The sequence below is a fragment of the Lates calcarifer genome, linkage group LG8 (assembly GCF_001640805.2).
Source record: "Lates calcarifer isolate ASB-BC8 linkage group LG8, TLL_Latcal_v3, whole genome shotgun sequence".
In the NCBI taxonomy this organism is placed as follows: domain Eukaryota; kingdom Metazoa; phylum Chordata; class Actinopteri; family Centropomidae; genus Lates; species Lates calcarifer.
This window is the reverse complement of record NC_066840.1, coordinates 25,322,320-25,338,599: the sequence shown is the minus strand read 5'-3', so window position 1 is coordinate 25,338,599 and position 16,280 is coordinate 25,322,320. Positions and strand designations below refer to the sequence as shown.

The window sequence follows — 16,280 nt, the reverse complement described above, 5'->3', positions numbered from 1 at the left end:
TGTCAGAAAAATGTTCTCCAAACATAAGCAGCTCATTAAAGCCTCTAAGGTTCAGGCTGTGGTTTCGGGTCAAACTGGAGGTTTCCCCCTGTGCATTAGATCAGACCTGTGTTCTGATTTCTGCCACTGTAAACATATATTCAGATTTACTGTGCAGCAGCAGTGGCTGAGCTGGAGATATTCTCTCAGAGGTTTGTGGCCGGTGTGGACGGCGAGGCCCCGCTGTCACCGGAGCCGCAGTGGCGAGGGGCGAGGTCTGAGGTTTGATACCAGGCTTTGGTATTCCTTTCCGCCTCCTCTAATTTGGAGGTGCATCCATCCAATTTTTTCCAGATAAAACAACAACAAACGTCACGGTCATCCACGGCTCTGCGGGAGGGTGAGGGGGCGGGAGGTGGAGGATTAGTCAGCGGAGAGAGGAAGAAGATGAAATGAGGAGGAAAAAAAGACGAGGAGGAGGAGGAGGAGGAGGAGGAGGAGGGGAGGTCGACGAGAGTCCGTTCTGCACATTTCTGCGTAAAAATTGGAGATCTGAGCGAGCCGTGTTGTTAATGCCCGTCATTAAAATGGGAGCTGGGAGAGTGGAAATGGGTTTGGTGTGTGAAATGGAAGCACACACACACACACATTCACATTCCTGCTCTGCGGAAAAAGAGGTGGCCACGCTTCCGATTTAAGACTTTTCACGGCAGGTTTCCCCCAGTTTTTTTCCTTCTTTCTTTCAGGTTCAGGTTTGACAACGAGCGAGAGCGAACCTAAAACTCAGTGATGCACAGAAGCAACAGTTATATTCTGTCACCTTTCTCCCAAACGACAGAGCTGATTAGCTCAAGTGTTAAGATCTCGTTTCACGTCTTTTTGTGGGAAGTGACAGTCACGTCTTTGGAATCTCAGGAGAATTTGTGGACGGACAATTCAGTGTCTTGAATTGTGGTCGCTCGTGTTGCTTCATTTTCCTGATTTGTGGAGGTCTGGGGAGGTGAAAACATCCAGACCTTTATGATTAAAAAGCCCAAACATCCATTATTTCTGTGTTATGGAGGTATTCAGATTTAGCTGCGCAGAATATAAAGACAGAGACAGTAGATGCACGTTTAATATCTTCAACCTCCATTTTAGGATGAAGAGTGCGGAGGTGACGGCTCCATTTAGCTCTTTTTTTATTTTCTGTTTTTTCCAAAGAACCAGAGGTCAGTTATGTCCACCCCCCCATCATGAAACCCATAAATGGTCATATCAGTGTAACAGCACTGACTGTGGAGCACACTGTGGGAAACATGCTCCACTCTTTAATAAGGCAGGGAGTCACAGGGGAACGCAGGGCACGATACAGTCACAGCTCATCGCCTGGGATGTTGTGTACGAGTGGAAATTTTGACCCGATGCTGACGCTAAAAAAAGATTTAACTAAACCAGACGCTGGATTTCTTTAATGCAAGATACATGTGTTGATTTTAGTTGTAAATGAAACAGAAACATGCAGAGGATTCATTGTGCAGTTGGTGTGGAAGACACGTAGCCACCACCGAACATTAAATCGACCGTTCACCTGAGGCTCCTGTCGTCGTTTTGGTAGCTTAGATTAAAAACAATGAAAGGGTGGAGGGGTCAGCAGAATCATTAGAAACTGTCCTGAGGGGAATCATAAACATCCACAGCTCGTGTCATCTGAACGTGTCTGTCCGTGGTGGGGACAGATGGACAGACGTCGTCGTTTCCTGCTGTAAATGGGGCTGTATTGATTTTTTGATTTTTCTTGTGTGCGTCAGAATCGGGTTAAAATCAGGTCCATGGTTTGAAACTCGCTCCCACTCTGAGCAGCAGGTGTCATTTCACTCCGTCAGCTCTGTGTGTTTCCAGTGTTTGGTGCATGAACAGCTGGAGGAGCGTCCGAGCTGTTCGTACCGAGCTGTATGTAATTCATACATTTATTAATTTCACTTTTTGTTTTGATTCATGACGACAGAATCGTGACAAACACCGAAGATGTTCTGTTTAAAGTGAAGAGCAACATGTTTGCTTTATAAATGAAATGATTAATTATCAGCACAGTTATTGATTGGTCTTTTTACAGTTTCAGCCCTGATCTGTCAAACTGTTGAGTTTCTTTGAGTCTCAGACTGAAGCTCGGCTGTGACTAACGACTGATTCAATGATTGATCAGTCAATCGTTTGTCTGGGAAATGGTGGAAAACCTAAATTACAAATTCCCATTTCGACATCCGTGCATTGTTTTAATGCGACCAACGGTCCAAAACCAAGAGATATTCAATAATTATAACGATTCAATGATTCCAATCAATTTTAAAAATTGATAATCGGTTGATGGATGAATTGTTAAAGCTCTTTGTGTAGTATTAGTAGCTGAAGTTGTGTCATGTGTGTTTAATATCTTAACATCTGATTGATACAGTGATCTGATGTTCGTTTATTGCCGATTGATCGGTTGATATCAGTTTGTGAAATCATTCAAATTTGGTGCGAATCCAGGAATTTTGCAACATTCCGGTTTTGGTGAAGGTTTTGGCTCTGAGAGCCGCCGTAGTTAACACTGATTTAATCCAAGTTTTCTTCCTTTTATATGTTTATTTTTCAGCTAAATTTTCTCACCAAAAATATTTTGTGTTTTATTGTAAAAATATCGAATAGCAGCCGTTTTATTTTCCGATTTTCTTTCTTTAAATGTTGATGGTTGTGTTTGCTCTGATCTGTCTCTAATCGCATGTTGGAGACTGAAACATGAACAGTTTGTGTTTTGTATCTTCATGTTAGCGGTGGTTTTCCACGCTGTTAGACTCGGTCAGGTCGTCCGTGCAGCTGTGGTCTGTTTCCATTTTGTCCTCGTGCTCTTGCCGTAGTCTGACGTGTGGAATAAATATGTTGCTGTGGATTTGAAAGAGCGTTCAGATGATGCCTGATCTTTACTTTATTCCAGCCTGCTGTTCATCTGCCATCCACTCCCATAATCCCCTTTTACTGCTGCCGCTGCCAGAGGATCAGTGTGTGTGTGTGTGTGTGTGTGTGTGGATCAGAGGTTAGACAGACATCCTGTCAGTAGAAGGTCACACGTTTTGATCCCCGACCAGTCAGATTTCCTGCCACTGTGCCTCTGAGCAAGGCAGAGCAACAGGAAGGAGACAACAACACCGTGACCGAAACCAGTCACCAAACCATAAAAACCAGTGAGTCAGCGCGAGTTAATCTGCAGCTTCCTGTCTGACAGTAACAGCAGCCTGATCACCTTCACTGCTGCACACACACACACACACAGTATGTACACAATGTGTCATTCACAATCCATGACACATGACCCAACACCTGCACCTGTGTGGAGGCGCACAGGTGTGTCAGGAGGTATGAAAACTATTATGACTGATGCAGTGTGAGTGTGAGCAGCACTGATTGTTACTCAGTGATGTTAGTACAAAATGACTTTATTAAATTCATTTAAATATTAATTCTTTTGTCTAGAAAATGAGAGAAAATGGTGAAAATGTTCTTCAGGTGTTTCGTCCAGTCTACAAACTAAAAGGTATTAAACTCTCATTTGTCGAGTCGATGATAAAGATGATTTTAATCAACGTGGTGTGGATTTTAGATGTTTTTAGTTCAGTGAAGTCGTACGTCTGTTTGGGTGTAAACAACTTAAACTTTTGTGTCTTTTGTGTAATGAAGGAAATAGTTTGTAGAAACCTGTGTTTATTCTTCTCAAAGTTAGATATGAAATAAAAAACCTGGATATCAATGATAATCTGTTGATGTTCTAGTAATACCACTGTAGAAGTGTTTGTGGAGTCCCATCGTCCTGAAACAAGATTTGTTTTATCTTAATGTGAACAACGTGGACAAAACAGAAGAAAACAAAGTTTCTTTATGAACGAGACGAGAAGCTGAAGTTTCAGAGTCTCAGGCGCTCGAATCAAAACGGTTCCAGTGATGTGATTTGATTCAGGTCGTCACTACTCTGTCCACAAGTTGAGACTTGTTATAGCTTTAAAATGCATCCCTGTTGCTATGGTTACGCCCGGCGTCCACGGTACTCCGGAGTCTTTGAGCGTCTAAAATGGAGACTTTCTGGTCCCGGTTTAGTTTAAAAACTCCAGGGGTTCAGTTTTAGTCTGGATCTTCTGGTTCTTCTCGGTCAACGTGTTCTTCCCCTGATTCGCTCCTTCATCTGTCATTTTTCATGAGAAGACGTGAGAGCACACACACACACACACACACACACACACACACACACACACACACAGGTGGTGTCAGGAGGCAGAAAGACTCTGGCAACAGTCGACTGCTGCATCTGAATAGGGAGGATGTGTGTGTGTTTGTGTGTGTGCTAATCTGCCTCAAACAATGGTAGTGAATAGAGTAATCCTCTTTGTGCTACAGGGCGGAGGTGGGGGGGGGACCCCACACACACACACACACACACACACACACTGGACTGTCCAGAGAACTCACCTCAACCATGAACATCCTGTCCATCTGAGATCTGAAAACATCAAAGCATCTTTTGATTTTCTCTGTGTGTGTGTGTGTGTGTGTGTGTGTGATATTTAATTCAGGCCAGCTCTGGTATGTGTGCCAACACACAGTTCTGGACATTCAGGTTATTGTAGTTTATATAGGGAACCTGGGTGTGTGTGTGCAGGTGTGTGCGGGACAGAAACTTTGAGAACTGGTTTCCAGTCTGGAAACTGGCCACCGGCTGCTGCGCTGCCAGATTTCTCTCATAGCTTAATGTTTTCTAATTGGTCTGATAATGTTCCTGTGTGGTTACAGAACACATCAGTGGAATTAAACATGATACCAGGGATTGTTCAACCCTTTATGTAACACAGACGCTGACTTGTGTTTGGTTTCTGTCGCAACAGAAACAGCTTCAGTGGAAATGAGCTTCAGTAATTAGTTCAAATAAAGAGCAGCAGACTGATGTTGAAGCTGACTTTACCTCACACTGTTCAGCTCCTTCAGCTTTATTCTTTAACGTCAGGCTGTTTCAGCTCTGATAGGAAAGTGAAGAAAATCCATCTCAGTTTCCTGATTTCTTCTCTGGTAACTACAGCTGCTGCAGTTTGAGGAGAGCGATTAATTCGCACGTCAGTTTATTTTTCGAGCTGTTGTTTCTGTGATGGGTTTCCTGCGTGGTGAAAAGGCGATGACGTCGATCCACGAATGAAGTTTAGTTGGTCTCTGACTCCTCAAATGCGGCGGTCGTGTTTCCACCAGGACCTCAAACTGTCCTGCAAACGCCCAAAAAAATATGTCCCCAACCGGCCGCGGTGCAGCTTCAGCTTCATCTGTGAAAAGGCCTCAAGTCAGGACAGAGAGGATGTTGGTGAATCAGCAGCTGGATGGATCTGCCTCACATCAGTAGGAACCTGTCCTATAGAGAATCAGACAGCCGGGCAGTTTGATTCGATGGGACGGGGGAGGAGGGGCTGTTCATTGGTTGGATCTTTTTTTTTTTGGGGTGATGCGTGGGGTTAAAGCAGCAGATGCACAGTTCAGCCAGAAGTTCAGCAGCTCAGGTCCTGGGATCTTTAAAGTTTAATCAGCTCAGTAGAAACAATCTGAAGGTCAGTCGTCCACTTTATATTATTTCTCCTGTGGCAGGGTCGTGTGCTGTTTTATTGCTGCTGTGTGTGTGTGTGTGTGTGTGTGTGGCAGAGGTTTGATCGATTTGATGATTTGTTTTCTAATAATATTTGATTTACAGGATTAATGTGCAGCGTTTTATCAGGTATTTATTTAATTAGCAGGATGAACTGTGAGCAGCTTTCTGCTTCTTTTTCTCTAAACAAAGTTACAAACAAATGTGACAGATTTCATTTATTTCTGTCAAATAAATTGGTTTCATAGGATCAAGGTGTAATTCAGTCATTTAGAGCAGTGAAGTTAAAAGTGTTTAATCATGGTTTGTTGTGCGAATGTCCTCGTTTGATGTGTATCATCAGAATTAGAGGTTTAATCAGCTTCATTGATCCTGATCAGTCTCAGCTCAGGGAAGTGTTTGTATTATGGATCAGAATTTCTACTTATGTTCCAGCTCAGCCTATAAGCCAAGTACGTGATTGATAAGAGCAGGCAGTGAGTTCAATAAGTGATTGATTTTAAAGGTAAAGTCGCTGCTTCCATCCTCTGCTCTGGATCCAAATCTGAATATTTGCTGGTTTTCTTTCTTGTACCTTTGAGTTTTGTCAGACTTGTTGATTGGTTGTTGTAACTCGAGTTGATTTTAAGTGTTTTTACGTAAAGTTTTTTCCTTATTGAAGAACTCAGATAAAGTGTGACACAAACCTCTGCTGTGTTTACAGGCGTGTTCAGGGGCAGCTGTAACTCTGTAGCTCGTCCACCTAATGTAAAGTAATGTCGTTCAGTCGTTAAGTTGTGTGATGCAGATGGGGCATTAACATGGAGACACACACACACTCAGTGGGTGGTAACAGGAGCATTGAGCTGCTTTGTGATGTACAGACGAGTCCTGTTGTCCGGACACGCCCTCCACCTCTTCTATTGTGAGTCAGACACAACAACTGTGAGCGGGAGTCGAGCGGTCGCTGCCGCCTCATCACACATGGAAATGTTACTGTACTTAACCAACCCCCACACACACATATACACACACACAGGCCTCTCTGCACACAAACACACACACACACACAGAGGCTGGTCGGTGAGAACGTTTCAGACTGTGGGAAAAAGGACGAGCTGGACGATCTCTGGTTCACCCGGCACCGTCCCTGAGGAGGCCACACACACACACACACACACACAGCTACACAAAAGCACACACTTCCACAGCACACACTACATGTGAACAAACATATCAACGTGTGTTCGTGCACAAACAGGAATTCACTGCACTTTGATTTTTCTGCTTCAGCTCTCTTGACGTTTGACCCTGAGATAAATTTAGATCCTGAATCTCTCACGACCCAGGAGCTGTTTTTTTTTTTAAAGCTGCGACTCCATATGTTACAACTTTATTTTGAAATCTGGAGATGATCCCAAACTTTCTAAAGACACCAGATCTGTTAAATAAACTCCTCAAGGTGAGGAACAAGCTCTAAATCTGTATTAAAACCCAGGATTAAGATATCCCTGTTTGAATCTGACTGTGTTTAGTTTGAATCTTCGAGCCTCCTTCTCTCTCCCTCGTGATGTGTTTCCTGATTTATTTTTTCACCTGCTGGCAAAACATGAGGTCACTGTTAAACAAACTGTGCCTTCAGGGCGGAGCAGAGGAGCCAGTTTACATGTAAATACACAAGAGAACAAACGTGTGGAACTGAACTGAGATCAGCCTGACTGTGGTTCTGTGTGTGACTGGTTGGTGTAGTTTTGTGCAGACAGACTGTTGTGTTGTGTCGGCGTTGAATCAGACTGGACGTCGGCCAGCGTGCAGTGTTGTCTCAGCTCCGTTTCCACGGTGACGTGTGGAATGCCTCGGGGGGGCGGGGGGGTCAGAGGTCAGAGGTCGGCGGTGGTTTGGGGTATTTAGCAGCTCTGGAGGAAAATGTGAGAAAAGAAACACACACATACTGTATCTGTACACACACACACGCACACACACCACAGGGGTAATTAGGTGTGTGTGTGTGTGTGTGTGTCACAGCAGGGAGTCGACACTTGAGACGAACAACAGCTACAACAATGGCAAACATTTGCTGCTTTTAGCCTCCGTTGTTCAGGTTCTCATCGTAAACCGGATCAGTTTCAGACTGTGGGTGTTGGTCAGACCTGGTCCTGGTCTGTGATCAACAGTCATTGATTAATTGATCAGATATCAGAGATCAGTTTTGGTCATTTGAATGTTCTTCCTCCCAGTGTTCCAGTTAAAAGTTTAGAAAGAGCGAGGGTGGTCAAAGACGCACCACAGAAATATAGAAATATAATCAATATAATATAGAAACTGGCAGTTGTCATTATCAGTTAATCTGCTGATTATTTTTTGATGAATAAATTAAATCTTTTGTCTATAAAACATCAGAGAAAAGCAAAAAAATCTGTGAATGTCTCAACTAACTCTGTGCACAGTCGTAGAAGACTCATGAACAAACTGTAGTGTTCGTATTTACCATGAAGTTTTCTAACAGACATGTTCTTTTGTTCACTGTTACTGCGAACTCACACTCAGGAAAAATCTTCACGGATCAAGGTTCAGTTTATTCCTTAATAAAGTGACAGAGCTCCAGTGCTGATTACAGCACAGGAGTTATTAATTTAGAAGAGACAGTTACACATTAATCAACATTAACAACACCAGTGTAAAAGTTTCAGCTCAGTTACTTTTAAAAACAAAACTAAAACAAATGATTGTATTTTCTGCAGGATAAAGTTAAAAGTGTAAAAACATGAATGACATTAATCAGCTGATAAATTTAAACCTCAACAATTCAATAATATTAAGATCCACTGAACTGAATTGTACGTAGTTTTTGTCATGCACATGAACTCTGATTCTGTGAAGGTAAAAAATGAGAAATACAGTTTAATCTGAATTCATCTGAAACTCACTGACCCTCAGTTCTTCTCTGTGTCCTTGTGTTTTGTTATTAATTCTTCTCTCAGACTGTTTCAGCCAAGTTTAGACTCTTTTTCTTCAGGTACAGCTGCTTCTGTTCACCGAGAACATTTAATGTTTGTTCAATGAAAGAGTTTGTAGAGAAGCACAGACACAGTGAGAACTCTGCTGCAGCCTGTTATCACCGTGACGCTCTGATGTGTAACACTTTTATTTTCTGTGCACAGACGAACAGAGGAGGTGTTGTGGTGTGTGAGGGGTCAGTTGGCGTTCAAATAACTTTATTAACACGGCTTTATGTTTTCTTTGTGGACGACAGAAGCTGCAGGGAGAGTTCAGATCGCTGATTCACTTCATGTCACCGGATGAATGTGCACAAGGCTCGACTTCTCTTTCTCGCTCTGTAAGAGACTTAACGGGCTCAGAAAATACAAGCCCCCCCCTCCCCCCAAACACACACACAAACACACACACACACACACACACACACACACACACACACACACAGTCTGAGGATGAGGAGGAGGAAAGCGTCAGGACTTCTTGCTTCCTGCTCAGCATGCTGGTCCATGTTGTGTGTGTGTGTGTGTGTGTTCCTCTCCAAATCAAGGACGTGAGGAGAAAAAAAAACACTTTTTTTCTTCAGATTAACCTCAGCGACCTGCAGCCGAGAAACTCGGCAGAGAGAAGAAAGTGAGGGAAAGGTGGAGAGGAAGAAAGAGTTGGTATCTAGAGGAGTCTGGCTCAAACGTAGCACGGCAGTGAAACAGCAGACATCAGGTGAAGAGTCAGTTTGTCAGTGAAAACATCTGAACAGCTCAGTGGGAAGAACAGTTTTCTTCAGGGAGTCTGCGAGGAGTCGTCTGAAATCAGAAAAGTTCTTACGTCAAAGTTTTAACTGGTAAAATATGTTGAACCATTTAAATAGGAGTGGATGTCAGGATGTTCACGATCGTCCCAAACATCATCACATGATCAGTTTTATGTCTTAAATTCTGACAAAGCAGATGGATAACAAACGTCCTTATTTCTTCATTATCAATATTTAAAATCTGAGTTCATGATTCTTACAAACAGCCTCATGAGATAATAACAACGTCTGCAGGCCTTTAAGAATGATACTGTTTTCTGTTTAGTGTTTTAAATAAACTTGAGGATATCACTCTCAGTGAGCGTGCTATTCCTGTGGCAGGAAACCAAAGCAGCCACTTTAGCCTGATGAGTCAGTTGTGACCTGATTTACTCTGAAATAAGCTGTTAGGCCCCGACTGACCCCTACTCTGCTGTTTATGTATCTCATCACCCCTTAAAGTACACGAGGAAGAGCTGGATAAAGCAGACTCTGTTTTCTCTGCATTGTGATTCTGCAAACACGACTTTGGACGGGTTTCCACTAAACACGATCTTAGTTCTTTAAAGCAGACAACAGACGAGTCACATTCAAACAAGACAGATACAGTGAAGTAAATACTGCTGAATCCAGAATGCAATAAAGTTTTTCTGCTGTGTGATCCTGAAGGTCAAAGATCACCTGTTGTTGTCAGATGTCTGTTGCTGTGTTTGTTCATATTTGGTTGTATATATGACACAGAACTTTGTCCTCAGCGGGTAATGACACGGAGCTGTTGTTTTCGTTGACTCGCTGCCTCCCGTCACTGTTTTTGCCCGGGTGTCGCCGGCAGCAGCGCTTGGTTTGTCTTCCTGTCAGAGCGGCCGACTGGCAGCAGGAGGGAGTCATCACTCTGTGCTGCTCGGCTGCTCTCTGCACACTGCAGCCGGCGACCAGACCGAGCCCCAAAACCTTGTCACCTTCGGGTCCCTCAGATCTGTTTGGGACACATTTACTGGTCCAAGGAGACAAGTTTCACAATCTATCTCTGAAAGACTGCGGGATAAATCTGGCAGAGCAGCAGCTCTGTGGATCCTGGGTCAACCCTCTGTTTTCTGGTGTTTCGGTGTTTGGAGGAGCAGTGACGGCTGGCCTCACTGACCTGTCTTCTCCATCTCTTTCAGAGCGGTGCTGTCGGGTGGAGACATGGCGGCGCTGAGGTGGGAGGTTCTGTTGTTGGTGGTTGTCCTGCTGGTCTCCTGTAACGCCGCGCCCACCGACATCCTGTATCGCGTTCCTGAGGAGCAGCCGCCCAACACGCTGATCGGGAGTCTGGCGGCCGACCAGGGCCTGCCCGACACCGGTCACCTCTACAAGCTGGAGGTGGGTTCCCCCATACCTGAGGGTGGACGGCAAGACCGGCGACATCTACACCACCGAGATCCCCATCGACCGCGAGACGCTGAGGGACTGCCGCAATCTGTTTGAGGGCGACAGATGTTTCCTGGAGTTTGAGGTGTCGATCACCGACATGGTGAAGGGCATCGGCTCGGGGCCGCGGCTGATCGAAGGCCGCATCGAGGTGCTGGACATCAACGACAACACGCCGCAGTTCTCCTCACCCATCCTCACCCTCTCCATCCCCGAGAACACGCACATCGGCGCCCTCTTCTCCATCCCCATGGCCACCGACCGGGACTCCGGCACCAACGGCGTGGCAGAGTACTCGCTGAGCACAGGGCCCGACGCCGACCAGCTCTTCAGCCTGCAGGTCGCCGTGGACACGGACGAGAAGCTGCCGCAGCTGGTCGTCATGGGCAACCTGGACCGCGAGAAGAAGGACTCGTACGACCTGAACATCCGGGTGGTGGACGGCGGGAAGCCGGCGAGGGCGAGCAGCGCCCTGCTGCGGGTCACCGTCACAGACCAGAACGACAACGCCCCAAAGTTTGAGAGGAGTCACTACGAGGCCGAGCTGCCGGAGAACAGCCCGCTGGGACACTCAGTACTGCAGGTCAGTACACACACACACACAGCAGACCTGAAGCAACTAGTCAATTAATTGATTAGTCAATTGACAGAAAATCAATCGGCAACTATTGAGTTACTTTTGAGAAGTCAGTGGTTTCAGCCTCACAAAGGTAAATATTTGCTGGTTTTCTTGGCCACGATCAAAACAAAACGTCAACTGGATTATTTCAAATGTCTAATCCAATAATTATAATACTCAACAGCTTAATCAATAATGAAAATAATAACTGAAAAAGACTTTTAGTCTCAGAAACAGGACGTTTTCCATCATGACTCTCAGCTTGTCAGTAGTTTAACCATCTTCATTTTCATTCATTTTATCTGGACTAGTGACTGTAACTGTGACCTACTTCTTAATAAAGTGATTGGCAGGAAGTTAATCAATAACTAATGATGGTGTAAAAGTTATTGTGTAACACAGAAATTAGAAATTTGACCCGTACAGGAAACAGCAAACATCCAAACGTTTGATGACACTGGTAAGAATGATTCCAGCTGGAGGTTTTAATCCTTAAACCACTTTAAGGGGAATTTAAGGGGAAAACTGTAAATCAACAGGTTGCCGTGTTTCAGTTGTGGATTAAAGTTCACATCAGGATTCAGTCGACATCGAACAAATATTTGTCCTCAGTATCAAACCTGAGTAAATATTCCACGGAAACCTCTCTGAGTTTCGTTCAGGATGAATCTGTCCCTGTTGGTGTCTGAGCGGTGGATTCGGACTCTTGTCCGCCAAACGTTGCAGTGGAACCTTTGCCCCTGCTGCTGATGATAACACTGAGAGCTGCAGGACAACATGGCGCAGTGACTGCACATAATACGCTGCTCAATTATCCGTACAGACAGATGGTGCGGTGGAGGTGAAGCAGGGCGTGGGATCGCTGCTTGTAGTCAAATATTAACCACTGATTCAACTTCACCTTTGAGCTCTCTGCCCGGGAGGAGGAGGAGGGGGTGAGGCCACGTACCGCCGCCGCTGCCGTCAGCGGGCAGAGCAGAGCGGGAAGGTTTTCAGTTTGGTTGAACAGCATCACAACAAACCCACCCACCTCAGTGTATCATCCTCTCCACTTCCTCCCGCTCCCCTTCCCCGCCTGACTGCGGTGCGACCAGCCAGCCTTCCAGTGAGCCGTGCATGACTTAATCTGAGTCAGTCATGAGATTATCCACGGGGCTTATTGGTATTATTGCTCTGGATGTGGCTCATTGCATTTCAGAGAGCCGCAGAATTCATTTCACTTAACGTGCGTTTGAGGAGTGATGCTTTAGAGGCAGCGGGACATCTCTGACTGACGACCCTGACCTGCTTAAATCGTCCAATGGCGGCACGGACATGTATATCCCTGCCTTTTGACTCGCTCTTTAAAGGAGTACACCGACACGTTCGGCATATTTTAACTGATTTTTCTATTCTGAAACCAAGCCATCTGATTTTCCACCTACCAGGCAGCAACTGGTGTCAGTTTATTGCAGTAGAAGTCACATTTGAATGTCCCTAAAGACGAGGAAAGAAAAGTTAAAACATTTATATTAAGTTCATCCATGACCTTGGAAATAGTAGGTGGACAAAAAAATCTTAACTCACCGTCCACAAACTTTTGCTTATCTTGTTGTAAATTTTTAATTTGATAAAAAAAATCATTAGAGCTTTCAGCTGCTTCTCACAGTGACCTTCATCAGCAGATGGATGATGAGGAAGTTGATGAATCTGCTGTGGAAGACCTTGAGATGAGGGTAAAAAACCCTGGAAAAAGTTAAGTAGTTTTTCAATTTTAGTTTTAAGTTGAAAGCCCCACTAAAGTCGACTTTTCTTTAAGACATTTTACTCAAATATTTATGAATAAATCAGCCAACAAAAGTTGACGTTAACAAAAACTCTTTGTTTGTTTATCACAAACTCGGGACTGCTGGGGCATGGATTGATCAGATTTGATTGATTTGGATTCAGATATTCCTCTTGAACCTGATTTTTTTCTCTGCTTATTTGAAGAAAGAAGCAACCAGAGACAAAAACGCAGAAATCTCTTGTGAAATAACCAAACCAGCTTTAACTGTGTGTTCAGGACATCGCTCACAGTAACAAACTGACTGAGGGAAATAAAGGTTTTCACGGCCTTTAATTGACTAATAATGATGAGAGTTCTTTGACTGATGAATTAGATGATTGCAAAAATCGGTCACATTGTTCCTCCAGTGTTATTGTCCCTTTTCAGACGAAGGATCTCCTCAAATCTAGAGCTCATTAAAAAAACAAAGAACTGACAGAGATCTGACTGTCATTATCCCTAATGACTCATTTCCAAAAAAAGGCAATAAAACATTAAATATTTCTTTGACAATCAGATGATTAATCAACTAAAAAGAATCGGCCCAAAACGATTCCAAGAGTCCACACTATGGAAATTGTAATTATAATGTAACTGAGTCAACAATAAACCAGACAGGATGTTAACTGTGATGGATTATCTCTCTGTGAGCTGGTTTTCTTAGGAATGAACTGAAACCTCCGAGAAAGGAAAAGAGAGCAGGATAAAAAGCGATGGTTTAATTTGAAGAAGAGAAGAGAAATTAGAGGTTTACTGTGGGCTGAGACACAGAGAAAATCTGGTCTGCTCATTGGAGAGAACCAGTTGGTCTCGCTGGTTAACTGTTAACAGTGTTTATATTTGCTGTACGCCTGGACAGAGCGGCCTTGGACAGCAGCCAGCTCAGCTCTGGCTTCATCACAGCGGCACCGTGCTCCGGCAGCTCAACTGTTCAATACACAATTCTCAGAAACTGTCAATAATTCACCGCTGTTTGGTGATGTCTGCTGCTTAAAGCCACACCGGAGGAAAGGAAATCAATGGGCAGGGAGAAATTATAATTTCACTTTAATGCTTTCTTTAACCTTAACCTCTTTGACTTGGATCAGTGACTTCCACGGTCACCCCCGAGTGCCGGTGACGGTCTGTCACAGTCTGTGATCCTGAGCAGGCAGGAAACCAGATATTTATTATGTGGCAGTATGAAGTGAGTCTGTGGAAAAGGAAAGTCCCTCAGAGATTCTGTCGGCTGCATTAACCTTTTAAACCCCGATTTCCTCCTCAAATGTTCATTTCAATGCTTGTGTGAGATACTCTCCCGCACTGACTCTTTAACATAATCTAAGACCTCATGGTTTTTATGGACGCGCCATTCCTGAAAATGTTAGATGATACCAGCTTAACTCAGCATGTAGACTGGAATGAGGCTGCAGCTAATGATTAGTTTAAGAAAGGATGGACCTATTATTGATCCTCTGCAGGGGAAATAATTTTCACAATCATCGATTAATCATTTGATCAATAAAACATACATCCAGGAGGCCAAGGGAACGTCCTCATATGTCCAACCCACAACAAATATACCAAAACATAATGTATAGTAATGTAAGACCAAGAAAAGCCAGCAAGTATTTTCCGTGTTTTCCTGAATAATTATTGATGAAGTATTTGTTTATTAGTCCAATAGTTGCTGATTCATTTTCTGTCTATTGATTAATTGATGCAGATGTAGCCTGGAAATGTGAAGCTCATTTGTTAACATGTTATATCACTTTTCTTTAATCTGTAGAAAAACCTGAGTGCTTTGGTTTGTGGAAGTTTCTGCTCCTGGCCAGGAAACAGTCCTGTACATAACCCCTCGTAAAACCACAATTAATGAGATTAATTAATGAGATTTAGAGGTGCTGTTAGGCTCTTTTCTTACAGCCAGGCTAACTGTTTCCCCCGTTTCCAGTCTTTATGCTAAGCTAAGCTAACCATCTGCTGGTGGTAGCTATATATTTACCAACAGATATTAGAGTGGTATTGATCTTCTCATCTTAATCCTGGCAGGAAAGCACACAAGTGTATTTCCCAAAATGTCAAAGTATTCCTTTAAAAACTTTGGCATCACCACTCCACTTCATAATAGATTTCTGTGTCCTTGGCCCAAACATCATGAATTTTATTGTTTGTTTGAATAAGCTCGAATAATCTCACCCCCTCTGGCAGATTTTATTTCCTGTGTTTTTTTTAAGAATCCAATGTTTTTAGGATTTAAATTTTAGGAGATTATTTTGCTGAGTGCAAGCTTGGCTCAGATCCAGCTCTGCTTTAAAGGAATAAATGGCCTTAAAATTTAAAAACCCTAATTACATTACTGTAAGTCCCAGGTGAAGACTGTAGAAACGCTGAAACAGCAGCACCTGGGACATTTAAATCAGCTGTTCAACAACTAGTTCATTTGAAACTACACACCGACCTACATTTCCTCACAGCAGCTGAGGCATTGAATGAACGCAATTAAAAAGTATTAGATGTGTAGATAGAAAGGCATCCTAATGAGTACATCCTAAGTGACATTCTGCTGACTGCTAGTACCTCCTAATTGACTAATTACCTCCATTTACTTTGGGTTTGGGCGTACGAAGCCGGACCGTGGCCGATGTTGGTCTGTCCTGTCTGGCCTCATAATGGCCCCGAGGAGCCGGGCTTTTCTGATAATGAGAGGAACATTAACATTCACTCATCTGCCCATCAGACGCCAATGACCCGCTGCATGGCCGTTAGATGTTGTTGTGTGCACTCAGCTTTGATAGTCTTTTATGTTTCACACACAGCAGAAAAAAACTCCTCCCCTTCAGGAAAACACAAAGGGCTTTGTAGTGTTGCATTACTAATGGTCGTGGCTCTTTGTATGTCAAAGAATCTAAATAGTCAATAAAATTTAACTGAGGTTATAATGGAAACACGCAGCGAAACATCAGTTTTGTCTATGAATTGACATAAATTAGTGGAAAAGGACTCAAATTTGAATATTTATGGTGTTTGACACATAACAGCATGTTAGTTTTTATGTTTTCTCAGTAGGACCCAAACGTATGTCGCAAGG

The 16,280-nt window shown here is 43.6% G+C and overlaps 1 protein-coding gene across 3 annotated transcripts in view; it reads left to right on the top strand.

The window, feature by feature from the left end:
• The window catches only part of LOC108882986 (protocadherin-1), a 75,911-nt gene that overhangs the window by 33,405 nt on the left and 26,226 nt on the right, over positions 1 to 16,280 (top strand). The window contains exon 1 of one of the 3 annotated variants that reach the window (XM_051072583.1): positions 10,601 to 11,367. The exons of the other annotated variants lie outside the window; for them this stretch is intronic. Coding sequence (XP_050928540.1) covers positions 10,885 to 11,367 — 483 coding nt within the window. The 5' untranslated portion in view covers positions 10,601 to 10,884. Of the gene's footprint in view, positions 1 to 10,600; positions 11,368 to 16,280 lie in introns of those variants that run through there. 3 annotated transcript variants of the gene reach the window in all.